At 38.7% G+C, this 24,132-nt stretch overlaps 1 protein-coding gene across 1 annotated transcript; it reads right to left on the bottom strand.

The window, feature by feature from the left end:
* Positions 1-7,131: 7,131 nt before the first annotated feature.
* On the bottom strand, positions 7,132-23,002 carry BORCS6 (BLOC-1 related complex subunit 6). Its single transcript, XM_022794904.2, has 6 exons — positions 22,016-23,002; positions 14,819-14,954; positions 14,201-14,598; positions 13,764-13,870; positions 9,627-9,710; positions 7,132-8,087 (listed from the first exon to the last, which is right to left on the bottom strand). Exons 1-6 carry the CDS (start codon positions 22,131-22,133, stop codon positions 7,941-7,943), a joined length of 990 nt encoding a protein of 329 aa, XP_022650639.1. The 5' UTR covers positions 22,134-23,002; the 3' UTR covers positions 7,132-7,940.
* Between the last annotated feature and the right edge of the window lie 1,130 nt (positions 23,003-24,132).

The raw sequence follows: 24,132 nt of genomic DNA, 5'->3' as shown, positions 1-24,132 counted from the left end.
TTTACTACTATAGTATGTCGTTTACATATGTCGTCACCTGTTTAGAAGGACTCAGTTGCCCCTAAATGCAAATTGTGACCCGTCGAGATTATTAATCACCTCCAGTCTTGTTTCTGTGAGACTCAGGTTTGTGTTCCACTTTTAATGATTACCTAAATTTTTTTTAAACACGATAAACGCAGACGTACAATTGATACCTTCCTAAATATTTCGTCTCAAACACATGGCCTCTCACACCAGTCTCATTTCAACCTCGTATACGATGGCTACTCCTTCCAAGGGGGCAAATCGTCGATGCCATATTTCGAGGATATGTTTTCGCAGAAAAGATAGCCGGAGATTGTATTAAAAAGACACAGACGTACAACGTAACAAAGGCGTTCAGAACCGTTGAAACGTTAACATCGAGCATGCATTCAGCATAGCACTGACTATGTTTGTACGAACGAAAAGCTACCGTTAAAAGAAAATAATTACATGTAGAGCATAAAAACGGTGCAAAAAAAACATGTAATAACCATCCTAACAGCTACAAGTTGAACTGTTACACATACAAATACATGCAGACACACACCTGTACGCGTGTGTATATCAGTCATGGAAAAATGATAATCTTGTTCGACAATGTTAAAACCCATTGCCAATTTTCATAAAGACGTCAGCTTGCTAGCGTCGATTAAATCACAAATGTTATATAGGGGATAGGATCGGAACGGCAAAGAGCTCTGGGCACGATTCGTTGCTGGTCGAGTTGCGGAGTATAAAACTGCATAGGCGTAACAGCTTGTCTACCGCACAGGCTGTTACGTTTGCGGAGTAGAACACGGCTCGCTTGGAACACACTATATAGCTTGTAGTACCGCTTAAGCTGTTGCACTAAAGAGGCCGCGAAGAATGGAGAAAATAGAAGAAAGAATAGAAGAAGAAGAGAACCGTCCGCTTGTTCATTTGTTCGTGCCTCAAGGTCTTTTGATATGCAGCGAATTCCGGTGTGCCTGTCTAACTGTACCGGCCTGAGCATGCAGCTTTATCTACACGACATTGTATGAAATCCACAACCCGGAATATCCATGGAATGGCCGTGCATGAAAGGGGCAAACGGGTCCGGGAGGTATAAACCGATGCCGAGTGAAAACATCAGAACAGCAAGCATCGATGCGGCTTCAGACAGCTGCTTACGACTCCATTAATAAAAGCAACGATTGTATGGGCTGCAAAAAGAACTTCATGTCTAGACAGAATATATTACCTTTTGAGGCAAATCAATGCCTCGTTTCGACACGTTTGAGGCAAGTAGCTGGGCGAAGCTCCTGCAACTTTAGTAAGACAAGCAAGCTCCTTTGCTGTTTACGACGTATTCTTTCTTGTTGGTAAAAAGGCATAGACCGATAGCAAGTTAGAGTATCTTCCAATTATAAATCTGGAGTTAACTAGTGAAGAGGAATTTTTTTGCTTATACACCGCTATGTGAAACGTAAATTCTATCTATGATTATGTGATCTTTTGGAGGTTTCGGATTTGAGGACGATGGCCTCAATCATCCGGGATCGTTCGGAGTCGGATCACGATCTTCGCCTGCATATTTTACGGCGCCACTATTTCTATACTTAGCACTTGGGTAATACTTCAGTAAATTATACTAAGGTAAGGCAGTTGATACTTCCGATGTTCATCGCAGTGTAGTACAGCCATCCACTTTTTCTGATAAGCTTAATTTTTTATGTGTTAAACCGTTTCTATGGCGGCCATAGTCATCAGAGAAACGATCAAAATCTACGTTACGTCACGTATTTACAAGCCTAATTTGGCTTGCGTCCGATGCATTTTAGTCAATTAAAGATCTGCTAAATATTATTGGTAGTCCGTTGGAACCTGCTGGATCTATATAATAGTCATGAAAAATATGCAAATTTTTGTTTCATTATTATTATTATTATTAGCGTCCAAGATCGATGTGTCTACCTGCAAACCAATGCCGCCCTCTGTTTGCTTGTTGGTCGAAGCTTCTACTTCGCTACGTAAATAGATACGTTCCAGGACCGCACTATGTACGAAACTCGGTTTAGTTCTAATGATATTAGTGCAGACGAATTGTGCTTGGAAAATAAATGATCGCTAATACTTAACGAGACGTTTTCGATTTATTGCACAGACGTGCCGACGAAAAAAAGTTGGAGAAAAGGTCAGGGTAAAGCCTACGTCGAATTTAATGACAATGTCAAAATTAGGTGATTCAATAAAGGGACCTTGCCCTGCTCTCATTACTATTGCACTGTATGTATAAAGTTGCTACGGTAAAGCTAAATTTGTCACAAAGTTACCGAACGGCCAAGATTCGATGCAATTTATCGATTCGTCTAACAAAAACAAGAGTATACACAGAATGAACCAACAACTCAGCGGTATTTTGCTCGTTCCTAGAAGGTAGCGTGCATGTTTACTGTAGGAACGTCACCTGCCTCAAACCTAGCATTGTAGGTTCATAGCGTTTCTAGCATAAACCTGTTGGGATTATTAAATAGCATTAGTTAACTGTACAAATCAGCCAAAGTAGCGCAACATCAACGTGAATGAAAAGAGAAACTACTTGGAACTTTCAGTCCAATACGAAACACAGTCGCGCGCTTGACTACATATGGTACGCATGGGCCGTTTGGAAATGCCAGCTCAATTGATACTGACATCTCATTGATGTTGATTGATTGATACGGTGATGGCTGATCGTTAGATTCGTTTTTTGCCTTTGTAACCTCGACGCTTCGCGTTTTATGTACTATATCGCCTTTATGCATTCCATCATATGACTGGCTCCCAGCGCGAAATGAATGAAGTCTGTTTGTGCCTTTTGGGTTCGAACCTAGATCGCAACGTGTCCCTAAGATTAGCAGTCAAATATGCTACGTACTAAGTTATGATAGGGACTGCACATTTAACCTAGGCCAGCTTTGTCCTATTCGCACAGTTTAAAAAATACGAATTTTGTACGAAAAATTACGAACAAAGTATTGTTATTTAACACATTTGCGTGCTTGTTTAATGGAATCGTCAACGACCGAAAACATAGAATAAAAAAAAAACTTGATGCGCGTCTAACTCAGCGATACTCACTGTCACGAAGGCAGCATAATATCAACCTTAAGTATGACGGCAAAAATCATTCAGGGCAGCCCAAACACGAGCAAAGGGAAGGGAATCGTCTACGCGTTAAGTGAATAAAAGGTTTACAATTACTAAATAATTATTCCGTAAATAAACATGGTCAACGAGCTTCCCGAGGAGAGGTTTGTTTTACTTAAAATAGTAAAAATGGTTACCTTGTATCGAAGGTTTCCACTGTTCTTGTACCTAACATCTGTACCATTAGACCGTTGTCAACAAATCAAAGTTATCTATTACCTAACAGGTAATTTTTTTGTGTTTATTCACTCAAATGGAAAGTAAGCCATTTGCTTTAAACCAACTTTGTTTAGATACAGAAAAACTCAACACTTTTTTTTACCAAAATTGAATCGCAGCAAACTTATCATTCTAAAGGTATCTCGTGCACGATAAAATCGGTTTGTGTATAGGAATGGTCTAACTCGGCAAAATTTGCGAGAAAACCGTGCTCTCGAGTAGAATAAAGTGTAAACCTCAACATGTCTGCGTCTCTACTACTAGAAAATGGAGCCAGAAGGCAGTATCGTACGCAGCATTCTACGAATTGGCGAGATCAGTCTTAGATCCCGAAGAACTCGCTAACTCTTCAGCGGGCACTTCGCGTGAGACATCTATGTACTGTACACGGGATAAGAAGTCGTTCTTGTAAACGTTCTGCGGTCTTTGGTCAGGAAGAATAAAGCACACTTAGCTGCGCGTTTCGACTTATCAATACGTTTTGCAGCGCTATTATCTACAGACGTTAAGGTAGCAGAAAATGATTTTATTGCAAGTTGGCAATCCACGAAATTTACTGGAAGGTCAATTAGTACGAGGATTCGAAGGCGTAGTTCCCAGCAATTGCAGTCGAAACGCATGTATTACCTGAAATACCCATGGCCGTATTAAAGTATCTGATATTTAGCTGTAATGTGACTAGTACAATTGCTCCAGAGCTCATTAAAAGAAACAATTGAGAAGCGAAGCTTTTTTGGATGATCAAACTATATTATAGCGAATTATGTCACACGAAGTTCTGCCGCTTTATGGGCCTCGTAGTTTGTTTTACAAATAAGCCCCTTTTTTTTCCGGTTAGTATAAATTGCACTTTCTCCGTACCTCAATTGGTGTATCGGTCTATGTACAAAATACTCGATATATCGCATACTACAGAGAATTATGAAAACAGGGGCATTTTTTTAACTCTTTTGCAATGGAACATATTTGGCTGGACACGCGCGCTCTGTGATTTGGTCAGCCCTCGTTAGCATTTGTAAGGATAGGTAAAAAGAAGGTTCAAATAATTGACTTCCTTGGCGAAGATGACGTAGCAGTATTTCCTTCGTATATGTGCTTCAAACGAATCCGCTCTTGAATGGCCTCGATGCCTCACAGATTAACCAAATTTCTGCATACACTTAGATAATTTTTTCAACCTTTTTCTGGTACAAAAATTGATGTTGCTTGTTGAATTGCAGAAACTATTTTAGTGGGACCAATGTACGAAGCAGATAACAAAAGATAAGTGGAAACTTTCATTTGCAACTTGTTGATTTGGTGTCTCGACGGTCCGAAGCTGTTAAAACTCAATATCAACGCAACGGCAAACTGCTCGAAGTAGTTTGCATCCAATTCTAAAGTTTATGTAACTATCGAAATCACAGACCAGTTTCGGACCAAACTAAGTTTGCAAGCGCTCAACAAATTTCAAAGGAATAGAAATTCAAAAGACAGATTGCGAACGGTGGACCCTATAGACCGGATGGAATGTCGACTTTCTACCACGAGATCTATGATGACTTCGCTCCATTCAAGTTCCCTGGACCCTGAGGAAGTCGCGTATTGTTTCGCTGGCTGCGAACACATATTGTACGATGTTGTAAATCTGGATAATGTTTTTTGTTGAATTTCCATATTTTTATGGCTGCCATAGAATACTCTGGAACCGTCTGGTACAGTCTTGCTGCCCATAAAGCTAAACAGACTCGCACGCCATTTAACGATACGAACAACTGTGAGTAAGATAATTCCATACAAGCAATAAGAGTGTGAGCTGTCTAAGAATTCTGGACGATGAAACGATAGAATTCTAAACTACAATTTAATTTTGAAAACGACCATTTGTATATTAGAAACGTGACATAGTAATAATCCCTAACGTTTGGAAGGGCTTAGCTTTTACATTCAATCGAAGCATCATCATTTGCTGTGATACGCATCATTACCATTTATAACCTTCTGTAATTTATATAATGACTTAGAAAGGCATTTTCACCATCATAAAAAGTTCTCGAAACTTTGATAAGAGTTGTAATTTGTCGTTGCAATGTTGGGCGGCTACGGGAGGCGATGAGGGGCTTTTAGCTACGAAGCCCGTATTGACGCCAGCGTGATTCTTGGGGTGTAAAGACAAATGTTCTCATACAATAGAAGTGATCTGTTCCCATTCAATCATATGGGCTGCATGGTTCGATTTTGTCAACGCGTTCAATTGTTGACAGCACATTTTAGCAATTACTAGGGGTTAACGAACACTTATGAAACTACGGGAGAAAAACACGTGAGATTAGCCTATGAGCTTTTGCAGCTCTAGATTTGCTTTAAGGGTAATATCCTACCGGCTGCATTGCATCCATCCCTCATGTGGCCGTCTGCGGTGGTCATAGATAAGGAAAATAAAAACAAGTAGAATTAACGTGAGCACGGGGTGAACACTGTATAAGAACGTTTCTGAACAGCAAAAGGATACTAGCAGTTTCGGAACATAATTGCCCCTACTTATAGCTAGCAACGTGCCTCCATGTCCACCTTTTTTACTAACTGCAACTAACCTGTCAGCGAGGAAGCAATTTTTCTAATTATCATCGCTATACGTAAAGCATCAGTCTAACATGGTAATAACTAATCATAGTATACCCCAGTAAGAACTCATCTGAGCATGAAAGCTTGCGATCAGCACGTTTATTGAAAGGTTAGCCTTCTGCGCCCAATGGACACATAGAAAAAAAGATATTATTTTCATTGTTTTCGTGTTTACCGTGATTCACCTTACTGAAATGCTACGTGGGTATTTACTTATGGCGTTCAGGGGAACTGTACTGCCGTAGACGTAACGCAATCTCGAAGCGATAAAAAGAATAGCAAAAATGCTTTCCCAATCGAATATTATCTACCTTCATAAATTTATTATAAAACAACCTCCTAAAATAGCTAGAACGACTGCTTGATGCTGTAGGCTTTGCTGCATCTTTAAAGAAACCCGAAAAGCTACAATGGAATAAATGAACCTGTACAGCGGTGCGTCGATTCTTTTCGAAGGTAATCCTTTACGCGTTTTTCGGTCTAGGCTAGAGCTGACAGCAGGAATTCACTTCGGGAAATTGTTGGTTCGGTTATATAGAACTCAAAAATACATCTCTAGCCTAAAGGCTGTACGGTTTAGTTGAATAACAAGCCGGAAGAGCTACAATTATGTCACTTACGGAATCTAAGGCCATGCTAACCTCAGCCTCGTTCGATTTAAATGTACATCCTATGGAGTAATTTCCTATGGGACAATTCTGCCTAAGATCTAACAACATGGACATTTTTCGCCATTCTAGATACTACCGTTTTGTTTACATAGTAGTGTTCACGAAGTTGTAGAGATCCGGCTTGCGAAACTCTTTAGTTTCAAGAACGGAACGGGTTTCTGACAATTTCTCATTTCAGCGTAAAGCGCATTATAATTCCCATCAGCAATTAGGCTTCGGTCCAATTAAATCCTTGTTCGGTGAACCTAAACATGTTTTCCGTGATTTCAGAATAGGAACAAATTCAATCATTACTGATCTTAATGAAAAGTCGCAAACAATTTGTTTCTTTTAACTATGCACTAGTCGTGGCGTCGAACTGACTTACTGAAATAGAGCATTATGTACACCAATGCCAAGCGAGCGGGCAACAATGCTAGATAAATACGCGAAACACTACGAAAAAAAGAAAACACATGTGTTGTCCTCCATACTTATTCTTATGTATTGAAAACACCATCGTCGTCATTGCGCCCACTTTTAATGTAAAAAATATATTGTAGGCTGAACAAGCCATATACCTACCGTATAATACATATCCAGCTAACAATATTATCACATTATTCGTATAGAGATATGCCATGTACCAGTTCACTAACAATAGTTATCTACGGTGATCCGATCAACGATGATAAAATCAGCCATAATGATCAGTAATGAACAGTAATATTATTAGACCATTTGAAGAACTGGACATGTATACAGTCATTGTACGGTAGCGATACCTTCAGCATTCATACTTTTATAGAAGAAAAGTATTATTATCTTTTTTTTTTTTATGAATTAGACAGAAATCTCTTACTCTGCAGACTGAACACAACAGATGCTCGCTGTAGCAATTTGTTCCGACAAGCATCATTTTTTACTACATAATATACTAAAATAGTTGTTTATGACAGTGAAACGTATTGTTACGCCATATTCTGGAATCATCAGTCGGACCCTCATCGCAATGAGAATTTAATCCTGCCTACAAAGAAACCTTCTGTACTGGCAAGCGACGGCATGGTGAAGTAATACTAAATAAAGTTAAAAAAAACGCATCAACTAGTTTAATGAATGAAAATAAGTACAGTTGTGCGAGTGTAACTTACTGTCGTGTTAAAAAAAAAAAGTAACTTCTTGGCTGTACAGACCTAAACAATTGAATACAGAGGTTTGAAGATTGTTTTGTGCGAGGAAATAACGGTACGCTGTCTCGTTTTTGCTCAAGGGGCAAGGGCTTTCTACTTAAGTGGGCTTGTGCTTCTTCACTTCGAGAAGTGCTTCTAATTGCCCAACAAGTTGGCGGGCCGTTCGAACCTCGTTTGCTATCCGATGTACCGGCTGCATTGCTTTGCCGAGCTCCTCGTACTTGGCTAGAAGTCGATACATGCTCTGTAATATAAGAAGACAGATTAGAAGTGGATTGTATTTACCGAGATCAATTCTATTTTCTAGAAATCTAGTTATCCTAATTTATGTCCAAGAATGACGTCAGCTTTACCACGAAGAGTTTCTCTTGAGAAACTTCTATAGCTCACACGTCTGTCAGAAGTTGTTCTATGACTTGTGAACTTCATTGAGTTACAGTAGTTTGATGACAATACGAATAACGTAAGAATTAGTCAAATTTAATGGCTCTCAATTCGTAGCTTTGTTATCCTTAGAGGGAACCTCCTACCTAGGGAGTAATTAGCATAAATTAAACGGTTGCGAGAAACATCTTGACCAGGAAATTTCAAGTCGCTATTTTTGTGCCTTTTTGAACCTGCGAGTCGTCGCCTAGTGATCCACCTTGTAGAAAGAGATTCTTTTCAAGTTAGCTTACAGGCGAGACATCTATCTAGCGCCATCGTACCAGATTTCACCACTTAATATTGCTGCAAAATTTGACTATACGGTAATTACAGTATCACATAGTATTTGCAACCTAGTCACGTACACAATAGTAAAATTAATGAGGTAGCGAAATGCTAGATGAAACCTAAATTTGCTCTGTTGGCCTGTACGAGATGTATGAAGAATGTCGACCAAAAACTAGGCAGTATCCAAGGGACGTGATGAGCTTTTCGTTAACACATTTTTTTGTAAATTTAATCCCGTGTATCTCCTTTATATCCCGTGAAGCTTCTTTTATATATTCCTTTTTTTAATTATACAGATTGGCTTACGCAAAAAGGTTAGCCTTCGATGCGGAGTACGCAAGGGTCCAGATTGGAAAGCCAGATTAGGATGATACCTTTGCTAACCTCATTCGAAACGTAGATATTTAGGTTAATAAAATGGCTCAGATTAACTAATAACATATTTTTTTGTTAAATACTTTACAGCATTTCTATTGATATATACTGATATATGTAGGGACGGTGCATATAGCCATTTCCGGCCCTCGCAAGGCTATCGAGGACAACCGGTTGCGACTATTTATATTAAATCTCATATTGGAGGTTGTATTTTTTGTTTGGAGCGATTCGGATGGACCTCAGGACATTCAGATTGTTAGCTTACACGCAGCCCACTATAGCGGCCGCTTTTTGTTCCCCCGGAGACACCTTCGCCTTCTCCGAGCCCCCAGCTGTTCACTTGAAACCGATCTGAGACCAAAGCGGATAGAAGATTTCCCTTTCAGAATGCTGTGTCAGCGATTGTTCACTTCCTTTTTGCACACACATACGTAAACCCGAAGTTCAGCGACAACGATTTGGCAATTTAAATAGCGTTCTATTAAAACTCGTTCGCGACGCTTTCCTCCGAAGTGCAGATGACGGCGTTACTAACAGGGCATTTCTAAGGCTTATACGTTACTTTTACGTTTAAATTGGACGTTGATATATATATATATATATATATATATATATATATATATATATATATATCAACGTCTAATTTATATAGATATATAAATATAATACAGTTGATAGCAAAAAGTGTTACCTTGACATTAGCATCTGCAGCATCGCACGTACGCATAACCCCGCTCTCGTATGTTGCTATGTATTCGCCTGTTAAGCGTGTAACCTTCGAAGAGAAAAAAACAGAATCAGTCAAGCCGGTTTCCTTATACTGCGATGAATGGAATAGATCATTGGATCTGTTACATCTCTTTTATTGTGAAACGAATGGTTTTAGAATAGAAATAAACCCATCTTTTATTTATTATTGTTGTGTTTTAGCTGTTCTATTGTATATTATACTCTCAGCCACCGCCGGTGCAACGATGAAATGAGAATCAAAATATTGCAAAGAAAAAAATCACATAGATAATAATTTAACATTTAATAATCATTTAGATTAATTGCTTTATACCGTGTACTTGAAAAAAATTGACAAGGCGTGATTTTACCCCTTATAATTAGTTGTAATCAGTAGATAGATAAATCGAATAAAGCAATCCAAGAAATTCGTAATTTAATTTCACTTGAACAAAATGACCCACAGATGTTAACGTTGACCAATTCGTATCACGTTTAAAATATAAGATACTGACAAGGACAATTATCCCAAGTACAGCATCTGGCTGCACAACAACGAAAATAGATTTCGTTACATAACAATATTGTATAGTATCACAGTTTATACATTTCTCTCACTGTAGTAATGCAGTCACCCGTATTTCACTGGTATCATTAAATATATTTTTTAATGCTAAAGCTATTATTCTTTCTTTTATAGTTTCATGAACGAAAACGTTTCCGCTATTTACGATCTCGATTCGGTTTGAAGCCAGCTTAGCGTAATACAACAAACGAGATAACTGCCTTATAAGACAACCGTATTATGTGCTAAGGTAGATGAACGGAAGTGTTTGATATGCTGCGTATTAGCGCATGCAAGCAGACTAACGCGGCGAAAAAGGGCTCCAAGTTTCCCTAAAAAAGTTTCCGATTAGAGTTAACAGCGATACATATCCAACTGTGAAAAGCCTACCTACTACTAAGACATCAATTGCAAAGAAAAAAGAAAAAAGAAAAGAAATGAAACATTTCTCTCCAGCAGTCAGCAGATAAATGTCACCTCTGTTTAGCCCTTGTCATTGTAAATCTTTTTTTTTTTCACAGCCTATTCAAAAGCACCCCCAGCATGATACGTTAAAGAAATACTCTTTTTCGTACATGCTCGTTATTATATGCTGTTCAAAGGATCGCTGAGAACGCTGTAACGAAAACAGAACACGAAAAATCTCAACTGGGACTATACGCAACGAAACAGAATGAGAGATTTGAACAGACGCGCGAGCGACACAAGCGCCGCGGCAACAATATAAACGCAAATAAGTCAAAGCGATGATCTGAATCGAACAGATACGGCAGGCAGCTGTAGATAAGAGTATGACAGTGAGCACGCAGTTAGGTCACTGTTCATTACTACTATTTGTTGAAGTCATAATAGACCAACAAAGACTACATAAAAACGCATGACTGCGCAATTTCAGGTAATCCGTCTGTTTTGTACAATAAAACCTCCCAAAACACACGAATGTAGAAAATACCGCATCTTACATTGCTGCCTACACTAGGTCTACTTAGTCTACTACCTGATTTTACTAGCTATGGCTCGCAAACACCTAAATTCTCGTGTTGACTCGAACTAGCCACTCATGTAACTATCTTTTTTTCATTTCTGTGCGTTTATTGAGGCCTTCATTTTGTACGGAGATCATTGTGTACATCGAGTTGTGTACTAGGAGATAGTTCAGGGACATTTCCGCCGAGGTGCAAGTTAGCAGCTGAGCAAAACATGAACAGAGTAAATTCGCGGTTCCGTGCATTCAATTGTCGCAGTACATTATATTGACATCTACGAATTGGTAAATACTGTATCGGTGTTAATGAATGTTAAAAATTTGGCAAAAATAGCGACGCACACAAACTTAGGCATAATTAATCCAGTAGTAGATACAAAGCAGGCTGCATTAGAGATACAGAAATCACACCGATCGTGCATTGGATTTTCGATGCCCACATTAATTGATCACTTAGATTAATTACCTACAACTTTTCATCATATTTCTTCTGTTGTTTCGTCAGTCTGAAAATGGTCTACAATGGCTGGAACAACTTTCTATCTTACGCCAACTGAAAAAGCTTTGCACATACCTTTTTGACTCAATTTTATAGTTATTATCAGTATTATATAGTCATTGTCACTTACGTATGAAATTTTATTTTAGAAATAAATCTACGTATTCTAATTAGTGGCCACGGTATCCTGCGCGCAAAATTGACAGCAACGGTAAAAAAAAAAGATTAATACACGTGTGTCGCTGTCTGAAAGAGTTTATGAAGCTCTATTCGGGGTCCACAAATCCTCAGCCGTTTGCGCATTTGTTGCGCAATACGAGGCAAAATATTCTGCTTGCCACTGCACCATGGGTACGCCAAAACAAAAAATCTGTATTCAATTAGATTCTATGAAAAGGTATATTTGTTAATCTGAGGGATATTAGGTGATGATAAATGAAGTTTCTGTAACACCATTGTTACGTGGGACCTGCGAGTATGGGCCAGATTATGGATTACGATATTTACGATGGCGAAGTAAAATTCAAGATTTTGGAGGTCAACTGACAACGCTGCGGATGCTTAAAAAGCTTGATTTTCAATTTATCTAGGAAGGTTGGACTCCATAACAAGTTCAAAAATATCAAACTTGTTTATAGCATAAACAATGCTTCAAAATGCTGAATATTATAGCATGAAACGGGTAATAGAATGTATAACTGCGCAGCTTTATAGAAAGACCTAACTACAGCGGAATATTGCAGTTTACAATGCACCCGAAGTGCGTCATTCCAGAGCCTATTAACCGTATGTGTTGTTTGGTAAAGCAAGCCAAGGACAATGGGTCGTACTCTAAAAAGTTTAACTAAAGCTCTTGAAGTATGGTACCACCGGTTACAGTCCTCTCCGGTAATCATGAATGAGAAAGCTCTCGCATATTGCGTTAAATACGTACATTTGCTAAATGTTAGTCAGCATACTGATATAATGACGTAGATAAACAGTAAACAGTACTGAAAATATTGTTAGATACGAATGTACGATAGGTGACCTATGTTTACTCCATGCTACTTGTATATTTTATCTGATTTGGTTCCAAACCCATCAAGTTTTACTGATAATATTTTGCTGGAGCTCATTCGTGTGAGCCCAAATTAGGTGATGGAAAACTCGAAACAAGTTTCTACGCAACTTCCGCTGCTGTTGAGATATAAATAGTTAAAACAACACGAATCCTCTAAATGATTAAGGCCTAATGCGTAATATATAAGAGTTAATTTCAGGGCTTTAGAACTTAAAGGACTTTATTCGTGCTACCGACCCCGTTTTGAATGACCATAACAGATTGATTACGGACAATACAATCACACTCCGAAGCTTGAAAATTCCACCCAGCCTCTATACCTGGATGTGAGTGACTCGCACCAAGCTCATCAGTAGTCTGTATGCACTAGGGAATAGATTACAGGCAATGACACGGATCTCACATGAACTCAATGGAGGCGTTAGTGCCAAACTGCCTGCCCATATATATTGGATTGTTCCACACTTGGGAAATCGTGGTTTCTACAAAATATCGGTACCGGAAGTGAAATGAAGGTGTTTTACATCAACTTCTTGTACAGGAAACCATAGCTAAACGCCCAATAGACCTCAATATAGACAACTTATAAAATTTTTTGGGACCTGAAAGAAGTACTTGACGGTAGGTATCGTAAACTGTGATTCAACTCAGCCTATCAAACTGAGTTAAATTATCTTCTTGTAGGACAACACTGGACCCCATAGCTTTGTTGCTTAGAAGATTTTTCTTCTCTAAAAATTATTTTTGTCCTACTCCATATAGCTCATACGTTATTAGCCACTAGCAGCTGAATAAGTGACTTTGCGCTAAGCTAATAAGTGACTAAGCTAAATAAGTTGCAATAGGGTGAGTCTCGTCCATAAATCAGCAACACTTAAAAAGGGCCGTCAAAACGAAATTACTTTCCGGCTGACCTAATGTGTGATGTATTTACTATAGATAAGCTCGTTCCATTTTTATTACACGATCAAAAATACGTTGTCTTACGTTGTGTAGTTGTGAGGAAAGGTTTTCCATCATGTGCTGCACAGAGTTGGCTAGCCGACGCGCATCCTCCTCAAATTCAGCCAGAATTATCGGCAGACGCGACACGTCTGAGAAACCACCGGCCATAGCATTACAAAAAAGTTCGTTAGAAGCGTGTTGTAATTTTTCCTACAATATTATATTTCTTTAAGTAATGTTTAAACGCATATACACAGAGGCCTATGGTGGAAATTCTTTTTCACCTGGTTTAGAGAAAAGACCTTGATAAACAGAACGATATATATGTATATTGGCTGTACCTTTATCAAAGATTCCTAACTCGTATTCCGTATTATAACATACCACTTTAAAATGTGAAGAACTCCTTCGAACCAGAAAAATGCTTTATATCAATTCTGCCTGTTTTATTCTAGCCTTACTTGAGCAAGTTATTCTACCTGGCGCAGGTGTGGGCGCTAAAGACGTTGTTCTGCTAGCTTGCTGTATCAAATCATTGATGTCATCTGCCACGTACGTGTGTTGGCCATCGATTTTGTGTTTATTAGCGATTAAAGCCTGTCCCTCAGACCTTGTGTTTTGGCTACCCTGTGTATTTACAACAGGTTTCTCATGCACTCCACCGAGCTCTGTGATTTTTTTTGTTTCAATGACTTCCTCGTCTGTCTCATCTTTTACTTGACGTTGCAGCGCTTCTCTTTCCAGTCCAAAAGCGGCTTCGAACGTCGGTAGAACTTTGGGTTCGTTTATCCGCAGAGAAGTTGGTACATGACGGTTTTTACGATCAATGATTTCACTAAGCCGACTGTTGGACAACTGTCGATCGTTGTCGTCGTCTCTGTATGAGTAAGCAAAAAAAAAAACAAGCATTATGAAGAGTGAGGAGAAATCCCATTCCGTAAATGTTGAACAATTCTCACTTGACAGAAACATATGTATTTGATAAGCCGGTATAAGATCTTACTTAAGTTCCATTACTATTTCTTTACCCAATACCACTCATACTGTATAGTACAGCTGAGGTCAAACCTGTCTGAGGTTTGATTTAACATACGCACCCTCGGTTTATTTCATCGACAAGACGGGTGATCTCTTCTGTCGTATCCTGAACCAGATTCAGATCTTGAATTTCACTAGGAAGAAGGTCGTCATTCAACTCATCCTCGGCACTCAGACAGATTTCGCTGTAAGAACCTGAAAAAAATGGTATTGAGCACATAAAATTAGAATACAATGTATATATACCCCAAAGAATGGAACTTTAGCATCAAAATAGATTGAGTAGATTCTATTGAGCCTTAATGTTAACGGTATTGCAGCTTTCCGCCAAAGCGTGAAACATTTTTGTGTTTTCTTTCTCCTGCAATTGCTTCATGCATTTGTTATAGTACATACTACGCGTCGTCAGTTTTCGTTCTATTATTTATAAAACATTTTTAGCTATCTCTTTTTCGGACTATACCTATATTTCCTCTACGAAATATACTTTTATGAATTATTGTGTGGGTAAAATTGGCCAATTCGAAAAATACACTCACGTCCAAGTCATTCATGATATTTTATTTTCATTATTCCGATAGATAACGCCTTTATTTTGATGTGAACACAAGCCTAAATATTAGTAAATACACTAAATGTTCCTAAAGATTATGAGAGGTATAATCTCAGAATTTCTTTTTTAACAAGTGCTATAAGACACGAGTCCAACTAAAATATGAACTCATTGATCAGTCAACCGCGCCGCTAACTACACAAAAGCTGATTAAAAATATTTGATTAAAAACGTACTTGATATTTCATCGGACGAATCACGAACCGGTGTCTCGGCGTTTTTACTTTGCCCCACACGCTCTCTCTGCCATTCCTTCGTATGATTTTTAATTCACATCAGTTTAAATGGGCGCGCGCGCTTTCAGGCTTTCCTACCTGATGATCAGTGTTCCTTCTCATTTTTAATAATGACACCTGTCACAAGGTACACTGATTCGTCATTGTCGGAGCACCCTACTTAGCCTAACACATACCAGCAGTATGTATAACTGACATGAAATGAACGAAGACACACAAGAATTTTTGAGGAAATCTCTGAACATAAAGGCAAGGCCGAGTTTAAAACCTGAACAGGGTAAGTTCTGATCCAGCAATCGTCTCTAAATAGGTATCAGATTAATTTTTTTCTCGCGCGAACCGCAAACGTATGGACTGGTGTGTTCAAAACAGAGTCCGCCGTGCACGTGAACTAGATGGCTGGCAAAAAAGTTGATTTGAGTGAATTACATATTTATCGGAGTTCCCAGATTAGCGAAACCAAGGCGCAGCATTAACCCTTGTGGCCCGTATAGCTCTACCTATCGCACGGACTGTTACGCTGTAAGGATAAGCCTAGGACACATTATAACTGACTGATTTCTAGTATCCAAAACATGTATGTGATTCATTTTAGAATAGAAAATAACTTATAGACTAATCTATATTAGTCGTTTCGTAATTAAAACAACATTTGCTATACAGCGGTAGCTCTCTCAGAACTTCTCATTGTCCGGTCGAAAACGATGAAAAATTTCAAGTTTGAAGTGCACAAACAATTTCCTTCGGGAAATGTCTTCGGAAAAGAATGCTCCCTATGATTGGAGCTTTAACTTCAATATCGTACTAGGCATTTCACTAGATGGCTGGCTCCCAGTACAAAACGAAGCATGTTTGTGCCCGAATTTGAACCTAAGCCACAACGTTAGCACGCTAATACGTTACCGGTTAAACCATCATGGGGACAGAGAAAACGGAGACGGAAGATAAAGCCCGCGCTAAGAGCTACCCGTCCAAAGCATTTCCTAATGGACTGATTATCAGACGCATTCAACGCAGATGGAATGCGTGTATTTATCACTCCTTGGGATATCAGCATGAGTAAGAGGATTCTGATGTTTGCCGGATCATAAAAAATTTCGCTGCGCCCAATACACAATTTAGTATCTAAATCAGTGGCAATGCAGGTTGATAATGCACCAAGGTGGGTGATGCTAGATCCTACTGACGTGTGCTGTTAGCTTCGAGGTCCCTAGGGCTACGTCTAAGCAGCGCAAGATACTTTCTACGCCGACGAAGCACGTAAAAACAGCCCACTAATTACGAAGAGACTGAATATATACGTCTACGACGCCTACGGTTACAAGAACGAATTGCCTGCACCATTTTTTCACATAGATGTATTGTCGAATTTAGTAGTACTGATCAATTCCTTCGTTCTTCTCCTTTCAAACTTTATTCTCGGTTCCAACTACCTGGTAATGGCTGCATATTCATACACATCAATCGTATGCTCTGCTCTGAATGCTCTGAATGAGTTTTTCACTGACTAGTGACACGCATCGGTTTTATACGATCTCTCGTCTGAAATACACTGCTCACGATAACACCCGCAGGCAATCGGATCGATTGACGCAAGGAGAGAATAGCTATGTTTGAAAATTTGACGTCGAACCACCTTTCGCCATATATGACGTACCCGTTTCATACAGTGGGCTTATTTCTCAGCGCGTATCGGGCAGCGTCGATGCTACTTAGATTTGATCACACTAATTTCAGCATAATGAATCAGATCTCAGAGTTCCTGAGCGCAGGCTAAAGAGTCATTTATTAGTTTGAGGAGGTTTGACAGCCATATATCTCATATATACCCACGGGCCAAAGATAGTGGCATCCATTCATTGTCTGCTGGAAATCAAGGGTTGCCATTCCCAGTGAAACGTCATGGAGAAAGCCCACTACTAGCTTACTATCTTGGTAACTACTAGAAACTTTTCGAACACTGTGTACTATTTGTGGTAAAAATTGTGCTATTGGATGAGCAGTCAGTTAGAAAATGATTCTTTTTACGCATTTGTTATGTGTTGACAGCTATCTGGCCTGTTTTCTCATCACAACTAATAATTATTTCATTATAAATATTGAACGGTTACTGGTGTTTAAAAAATTTCCGAAAAATATAATTTTCATTTACCTATGCTCGCAGGAGAAGCCACCCGCAAGGACTGTGGGTAATGGAACCACTCCCTTAATATTTTTTTAAGCATGACTTTTGGTCGTTACTGTGACTTAGCATGGTCTACGACGGTTCTGTGCATCTTGTGCTCTCGTGAAATATATGTGTATATAATTGTACGCTTATAGACAATCAGTAATTTTCAGTAAGGCAGTGCTTACATATACTGTTTCGTATGCATTGCAAAACAGCTGCATAAGAATCCACAGTTTTTTCTGCAAATCGAAGTCTGCCGTAAAAGCTGCCACCACCAATCGATCAAAAACCATAAACTGCTCAACTGGCTTGAAAATCTCGACCAAAATGTCAAAAGAAAGCGGACAAGCTTTATTTTGGTATGACGGAAAGATATCCCGTAAAACCTTAGAACGTTCAGCTTACCGAGACACCAGGTATATGCTATAAGGCAACCCGAACTATAAACCCAGACCCAGTGTAACTTTGCAGGCCCTATCAGAAAGACAACAGGTCTTATCTTTACAAAACACGTAACTAATCGAATACTACTGCACGAAACTTGTTCTCTACTCAAAAAATTACTTTAACGAGCTTCTTCACCTCCCATTACTACAGCAAGCAGACATTTTGCATTTCAAATAATTCGGTCTAACTAAACAATCAATATATATAAAAAGAAATATCCGCATAGGAATCAAACATATTTCTTACACTCTAAGAGAATAAACAACATTGGTGTATAGCAGCGAATATGATTCCACTTAAACAACGGTCTAAGGAAAATATCGAAAAATACGCGAAGAACAGTACTCTTTACAAGTAATTATATATAATTTCGACAAAAGTAAGTACTACGAGTGAAAGTTTTGTATTTTGGCATTGGCATATTATGGCGAACACCGTTTGAGACCATAGAAGCGAATTTTACCTGACGTTTCCGCATCTCTTATAGTAACAAGTAACTCAAGTTTTAAAGGTCCATAGCATGGAATAAACTCTTTCCCAGTGAAACTCGATTTAGAACACATTTTTGGTGAGAAATACTACACGAGTACGTGTATAGACAATATGGGGGCCGTCAATAGCAAATCCACGATAAGCTATGATTAGGAACTTCTTAAAACTCAAGAAATTGCAGTCAACTGATGCTGCTCTGAATGAAGAAATTGGTGCTGAAAAAGTTTTAGCTAAGGAAATCATGAGCACACAATGATTGTATTAGAAAACGGGTACAAATACATGATCCTGACCCACATTGTTATATGGGTGATCATGCAAACAAACGGAAAATGTGCCATATCATTTCTAATAAGGCCAAGCGAGAACTAACACAGCTTTGACAAACCGAGGCAGCTCGAATCCACAGTCCAACCCTGGTGTTCCATAAAACTCTACCTAATAAAGGCACATACCACATTCATTGTACTTTACGTAAACGATTTTAACAAGCCATACGACAAGCAGGTTAATCGTACCGTGCAACACAAACTAAGCGGACTTCGTCTAACAAAGAAAGATTTACTCAAGTTCTTGGTCCGCTCAAATTATAAAGAGACGAAACTTTTTGGCGTCCACCTTGAAAGGTTCCTATTCAAGTTATCGGAAACTCCGCGTCTCCTCTAGCGACCATGTTTTCCACAGACTGGTTCGAAAACCTCTTGAACCATGGCGTGCCTGATGTACGGAGAGAAACCTCCTGCATAAGAAATTTTAGTCCTGTATAAATACGTCCCGGAAAACTTACATCATTATAGAATATGAACGAGTAGAACAATGAAATCGGCATATATAATATTAAATAGACTGACAAAGGAAATGCTGATGCAGACTACTGAGGCTTTCTTAAGTGCATCGTGTCACGCAATCAAAATTGATGATTCTTAACGTAAGAATAATTATTACTATATGTATCGTAATTATTTATGGTATTATTATATTTATTGTAATTTTCATCCGTAATAATTTTTAAACTGATTTCGCAGAAAGAAAGAAAAGGAAACAAGCTTAATTGAATTCGAAAGTATAGTTTGAAGTAAATACGCGTGGTCCGTGAAGTACGTATGTGGAGCTGCGATGATGTGCTGTGCTATTTCCTACACATTTATGCAGTTCCAGATCGGTAGCAATTATTTGCACACCTTCGGCGATAGCAAGATAAAAGTGAATATATAATAGTGTTTATCCATTGAAACAAGGTTTTCTACCTTATCTTAATGAATTTCTTCCTAGGAAAAATATTTCTGTCATATTTATTCTGTCTTAATAATGCTTTGTTTTCGCAACGCCTAAGCCCTCCTACTAATGCTAGCTACTCAGACAATCGGGGCTGGTTAATTTAGAATCATAATAAGCTATAGCACAATTCACTGTTTACAAGAGAAAACGAGGCATGATTAGAGAATCCGAATGCCCCTGCCGAATTTGAATGCCATGCCATTTTATAAATTTGTAGAAAAAAATTGGAAAGTCCAGCAAGGCCTACAGACCGACAGCCGATCGATGTAAGCATGCGATAATATAGTATTTTATATTGAGGCTAACACCACGCAATGTAGACCAGCCTTTCGCGGATTTCGGCACAAAATTTAAATAGGCCTAATTATACCGTGGATCAGCTTTTGGATCACGCTCGTAGGATTAGCTCACGGTTCAGATTCGGGGCAGTTCAGCGGTAGTCTAGCACTTTGATTCCTAAATATGGATGCCTCTGTGCACAGAAGATCGCCTTTTTTCTTCCGTGGAACACAAAGAATAACGGCCAACGGCAATGTGCGCGTGTCTTTCAGCGAACGACGTGATTAATTATAATCGTTTTCAAAGCCAAAACGAATTAATGAAAACTGATTTCGTTCGCGCAGATTGTCGGTCCTATATCTCGAAGCAATTCTGGGCAGACAGATTAAAGTGGCTCTTTTTCCACTGCGTACGAATGATTAATTTTAGCACGGGACGCTTTTGAAGAAAAGCTTACGCATTTGCTTCAACTATCTACTATCTTGCAATAATATAAATAATAATTTTAAAAAACGGACTCAAAGTCAAAGAAAACACCACCAGCATAGTTCTATTTGTTAACGCTAAACACCAATTTTCGTTCGCGAACCGTAATAAATAACCTGATCTCTAAACAAATCATTCGTTTGTAATCATGGGCATTATCATAAATTGCTTTAGGTATAGTTCAAGTAGTTTGCTTTTTATTTACTTCGCTGATATAGTTGATCTCGCTAAGTGAAGTCATTGTTCATATTCGTTCGTTACGTTAATTTCCTAGAAACTACTAAGCCGTTTATTATTATATACCGTTTATCATTAACTAACCTAATATAATACACCAGCATGCTTCAATGCAACATAAGGGATTACTTGCGTCCTTATAAACATCTTCTCATGGGTGAAGAGAAAAATCAGGGAAAGCCATCAGTCAGGTCAACCTGAGGCATTATAACATCATATCGACTTCAATATAGTTCATTTGGTTTCTGATACAAAAAGATTTAATTTTGCTCAATTGTGGCATCAATTAGCACAATGTAGCATAATTTAGAATCGTCTTAATAAATATTTGTACAAATAAACATATCGGCTGTAATAAAGACACAGTTAGCTGAATTGGTTCCAATACCTGATCAATTACCTCAAAAATGCTACTCCTTTACAGATTCAACAAAGCATTCCTGCGCAAACAAAGACAGCGTACTAAATTATTTTTTCAACAAAACTCCTTAATTATTATCATTCTAGGTGGAATCTTAAGTAGTCCTTTATTTCCGACAGCCTTTCGGTATGCACTCTTAGCTTAACCGATAACGTTAAACTAGCTAATCGAAAGATTGCTTAAACCGCGTCCAACAAGTGGCGGGCTTTTGGTTGAAAAAACACATGTATAATTTGCCTTGATTTAGCAATTATGACCTAAATAAAGCAGATTTTTTTTACCAATGGTTTTACTATCCGAAGTTAATTATCCGAATAACTAGTTCGTTCTATTTTTCCTCTACATTATGTCAGTTAACCGTAATGTGTCATGTAAAATCGTTCACAAAATATAGCACTAACCATTATTATCACAAATAGCACCCAAACTCACGAACACGGTAAAATTCTGACAAGAATAAACAGCGAGGCAAGTAACTATTACTGATATGGTGAATGGGAGTGTTCTTCCAATCGCTGATGCATCGCCCGGCTCTATGAAAAATTAAAAGTTCTGCTATATTTCTTTTGGAAGAAAGTAGGTGGATCATGTACTTACTGGTAACCGCGGCAGCTCGAACACTATCTGAGCTCTCTTCGGAATGTTCACCTATATCAGGAAGATCCGGGAGATCATCAGGACTGAGTGGTGTCGATGCTACACTGCGTCGACTCATTATGGCCAATTCGTAGATATCTTATTTTTTTTCGGAAAGCCAACAATACAGAGGATGCATAAACTTTAATCATCCCACGACTAGTCTACTATTGCAATAATATTCACAACTAATAACAGTTGTTTTTAAACGGAATTATTGCAAGTAAAAGCCGCAGTTCTGCCACTCTCTGACACCGAAGAGGAACTTGCATACTTCTCCTTGTGATAGTTCTGTTTTCCGTCGTAGAGTAGGGAATAATTGTTTACACGAGTACACTTGGTACTCGGTCCTGTTCAGAGCTGTCACACTGTTGTTCTTTGAGCAAAACTGCTTTGCAGAATCAGATATCCACTGCCTATTTACATCTGCACTAATGATGGTGGAACACATTTGGTGGAAGATCAAAATAGAGCAGATTGACCGATGGGGCGCGCCATCTTTGAATAATCTGTCGCCTGCACCGGGAGGTCTTTAGCGTTTAGCGAGGGGTAATCAAGCACGCGACGAGTAATTGGCTAAAAATCCTCACAAACGCGCATGGGCGACGTGGCCGCCCATCAAATACCGGAAAATGTCAATCTTGTGTTCAAATAATAGAGTCGATTCGCTTGTGTTGTATTGATGATTACCCATCTACTTATTTAAACGGCCTTTCGAAGGCTAAATACAGTAGAACAAGTAGGTACTTCAAAGTCTAACATAGCCAACTTATCCGACAGGATCTCACAATAAGGGTAGTCAAAATCATCAGCAATGAGGACATACGTCAAGCGCCGTGTAAAGAGTGGAGGCCACGACGCGGAAGATTCGCGTGGGGGAAATGCCAGTCACCTGTTGCGCTTATTGTTGTGGTCCGGCTAAAACCCGGCTGAATTGCAGACGCACCTAGCTGTCCAAACTTGAAAGGTGCTTATGGTTAGCCTTGTCTCTTTTTGGCTCCGTCCTTGGGAAAGACACCTCGAATCGACTAGTGCACTCTTATTCAGCAAAATCACATAAGCAAGCGCTAATCCATTACATAATTTGCTATTACTACTATGTGGCGATTGTCTTGAGGATGACTTACATTATGATTTTGTGTGTAGAAACCTGGCTAGGTGTAAAAAGATTCTGATTAAAATCATATGTTCAGAAAAAATAATTTTGGAGCTGAAAAGGAAAATTTCTTTATAGGCTTTAACGCAAACTGCGCAAATTTTTTTCTTTTTCCACTAAGTTGTTTTTTAAAATATCGAGAACTTCATTTGAATGTGAAAGCTGTTTACATCTACACAATAGGCATATTGAAGTTTCTGAACGGAAATCGATCTGTCTCAATATATGCTGAAGAGTAAATTCGTTTTTTTGTGTTGGTACTTCACAATTTTTGAAAAAAACCATCGATGTTTTCAGGTTGCCTACGAGCCTGCTTTTTCCTAGCGGCCTAATGTTTACACGGCAGTTCGAAAATCAAAGAGCTTTATAATCAACAGCTTTATCTTAAGGTAGTTAGATAACCACAAAGGTACCTCAGTGGGTCAACGACGCCATTGTGATAACTCGATGCAGGGAGTGCAATACCTGCTACAATGTCAAAAATGATTAGAACACGTCGGTAAAGTAGCTGAATGGGGTAATTGAAACATACAAAATGACGAAATTGGCGAAAAAAATTGAATGGCTGAAATAGGATAACAGAGTGAATGTAACTGTATGACTCCAATAATGCACGAAGCTTATTAAACCAGGACTATAGAAGAATTGTCTTGAATCCAGATTTCTGGAAAGCAGTAACCGACCTGTGATTAGATAGAGTATGAATTCTATGTGAATGATGTGCGAGAAAAGGATGATTAAATTAACAAGCGTGGGTGTTTTGAGGTGAACACTGGCGGATATGGTAATGCTGTTCTTTGAGTGGTATCAACCATTCCGTGCCGATATTATTATTATTTAATAATAAAATAAAGTTTTTTTAATTAAATGCAGCTTGCATAAAAATCCATTTAGAGAATTAGTAAGGTATCAGCCGGATTGT

This window comes from Varroa destructor, unplaced genomic scaffold, assembly GCF_002443255.2.
Source record: "Varroa destructor unplaced genomic scaffold, Vdes_3.0 BEIS01000002.1, whole genome shotgun sequence".
NCBI classification, from domain to species: domain Eukaryota; kingdom Metazoa; phylum Arthropoda; class Arachnida; order Mesostigmata; family Varroidae; genus Varroa; species Varroa destructor.
This window is presented reverse-complemented; position numbering and strand designations above follow the sequence as displayed.

Coding starts and splice junctions, on each gene's coding strand:
- BORCS6 (XM_022794904.2), bottom strand. CDS start 22,133: ATGAGTCGACGCAGTGTAGCATCGACACCACTCAGTCCTGATGATCTC. Junction 9,711..13,763: donor TTTCCTCACAACTACACAAC/GTAAGACAACGT, acceptor TTCTCTTCGAAG/GTTACACGCTTAACAGGCGA. Junction 8,088..9,626: donor CTGCAGATGCTAATGTCAAG/GTAACACTTTTT, acceptor CTTATATTACAG/AGCATGTATCGACTTCTAGC.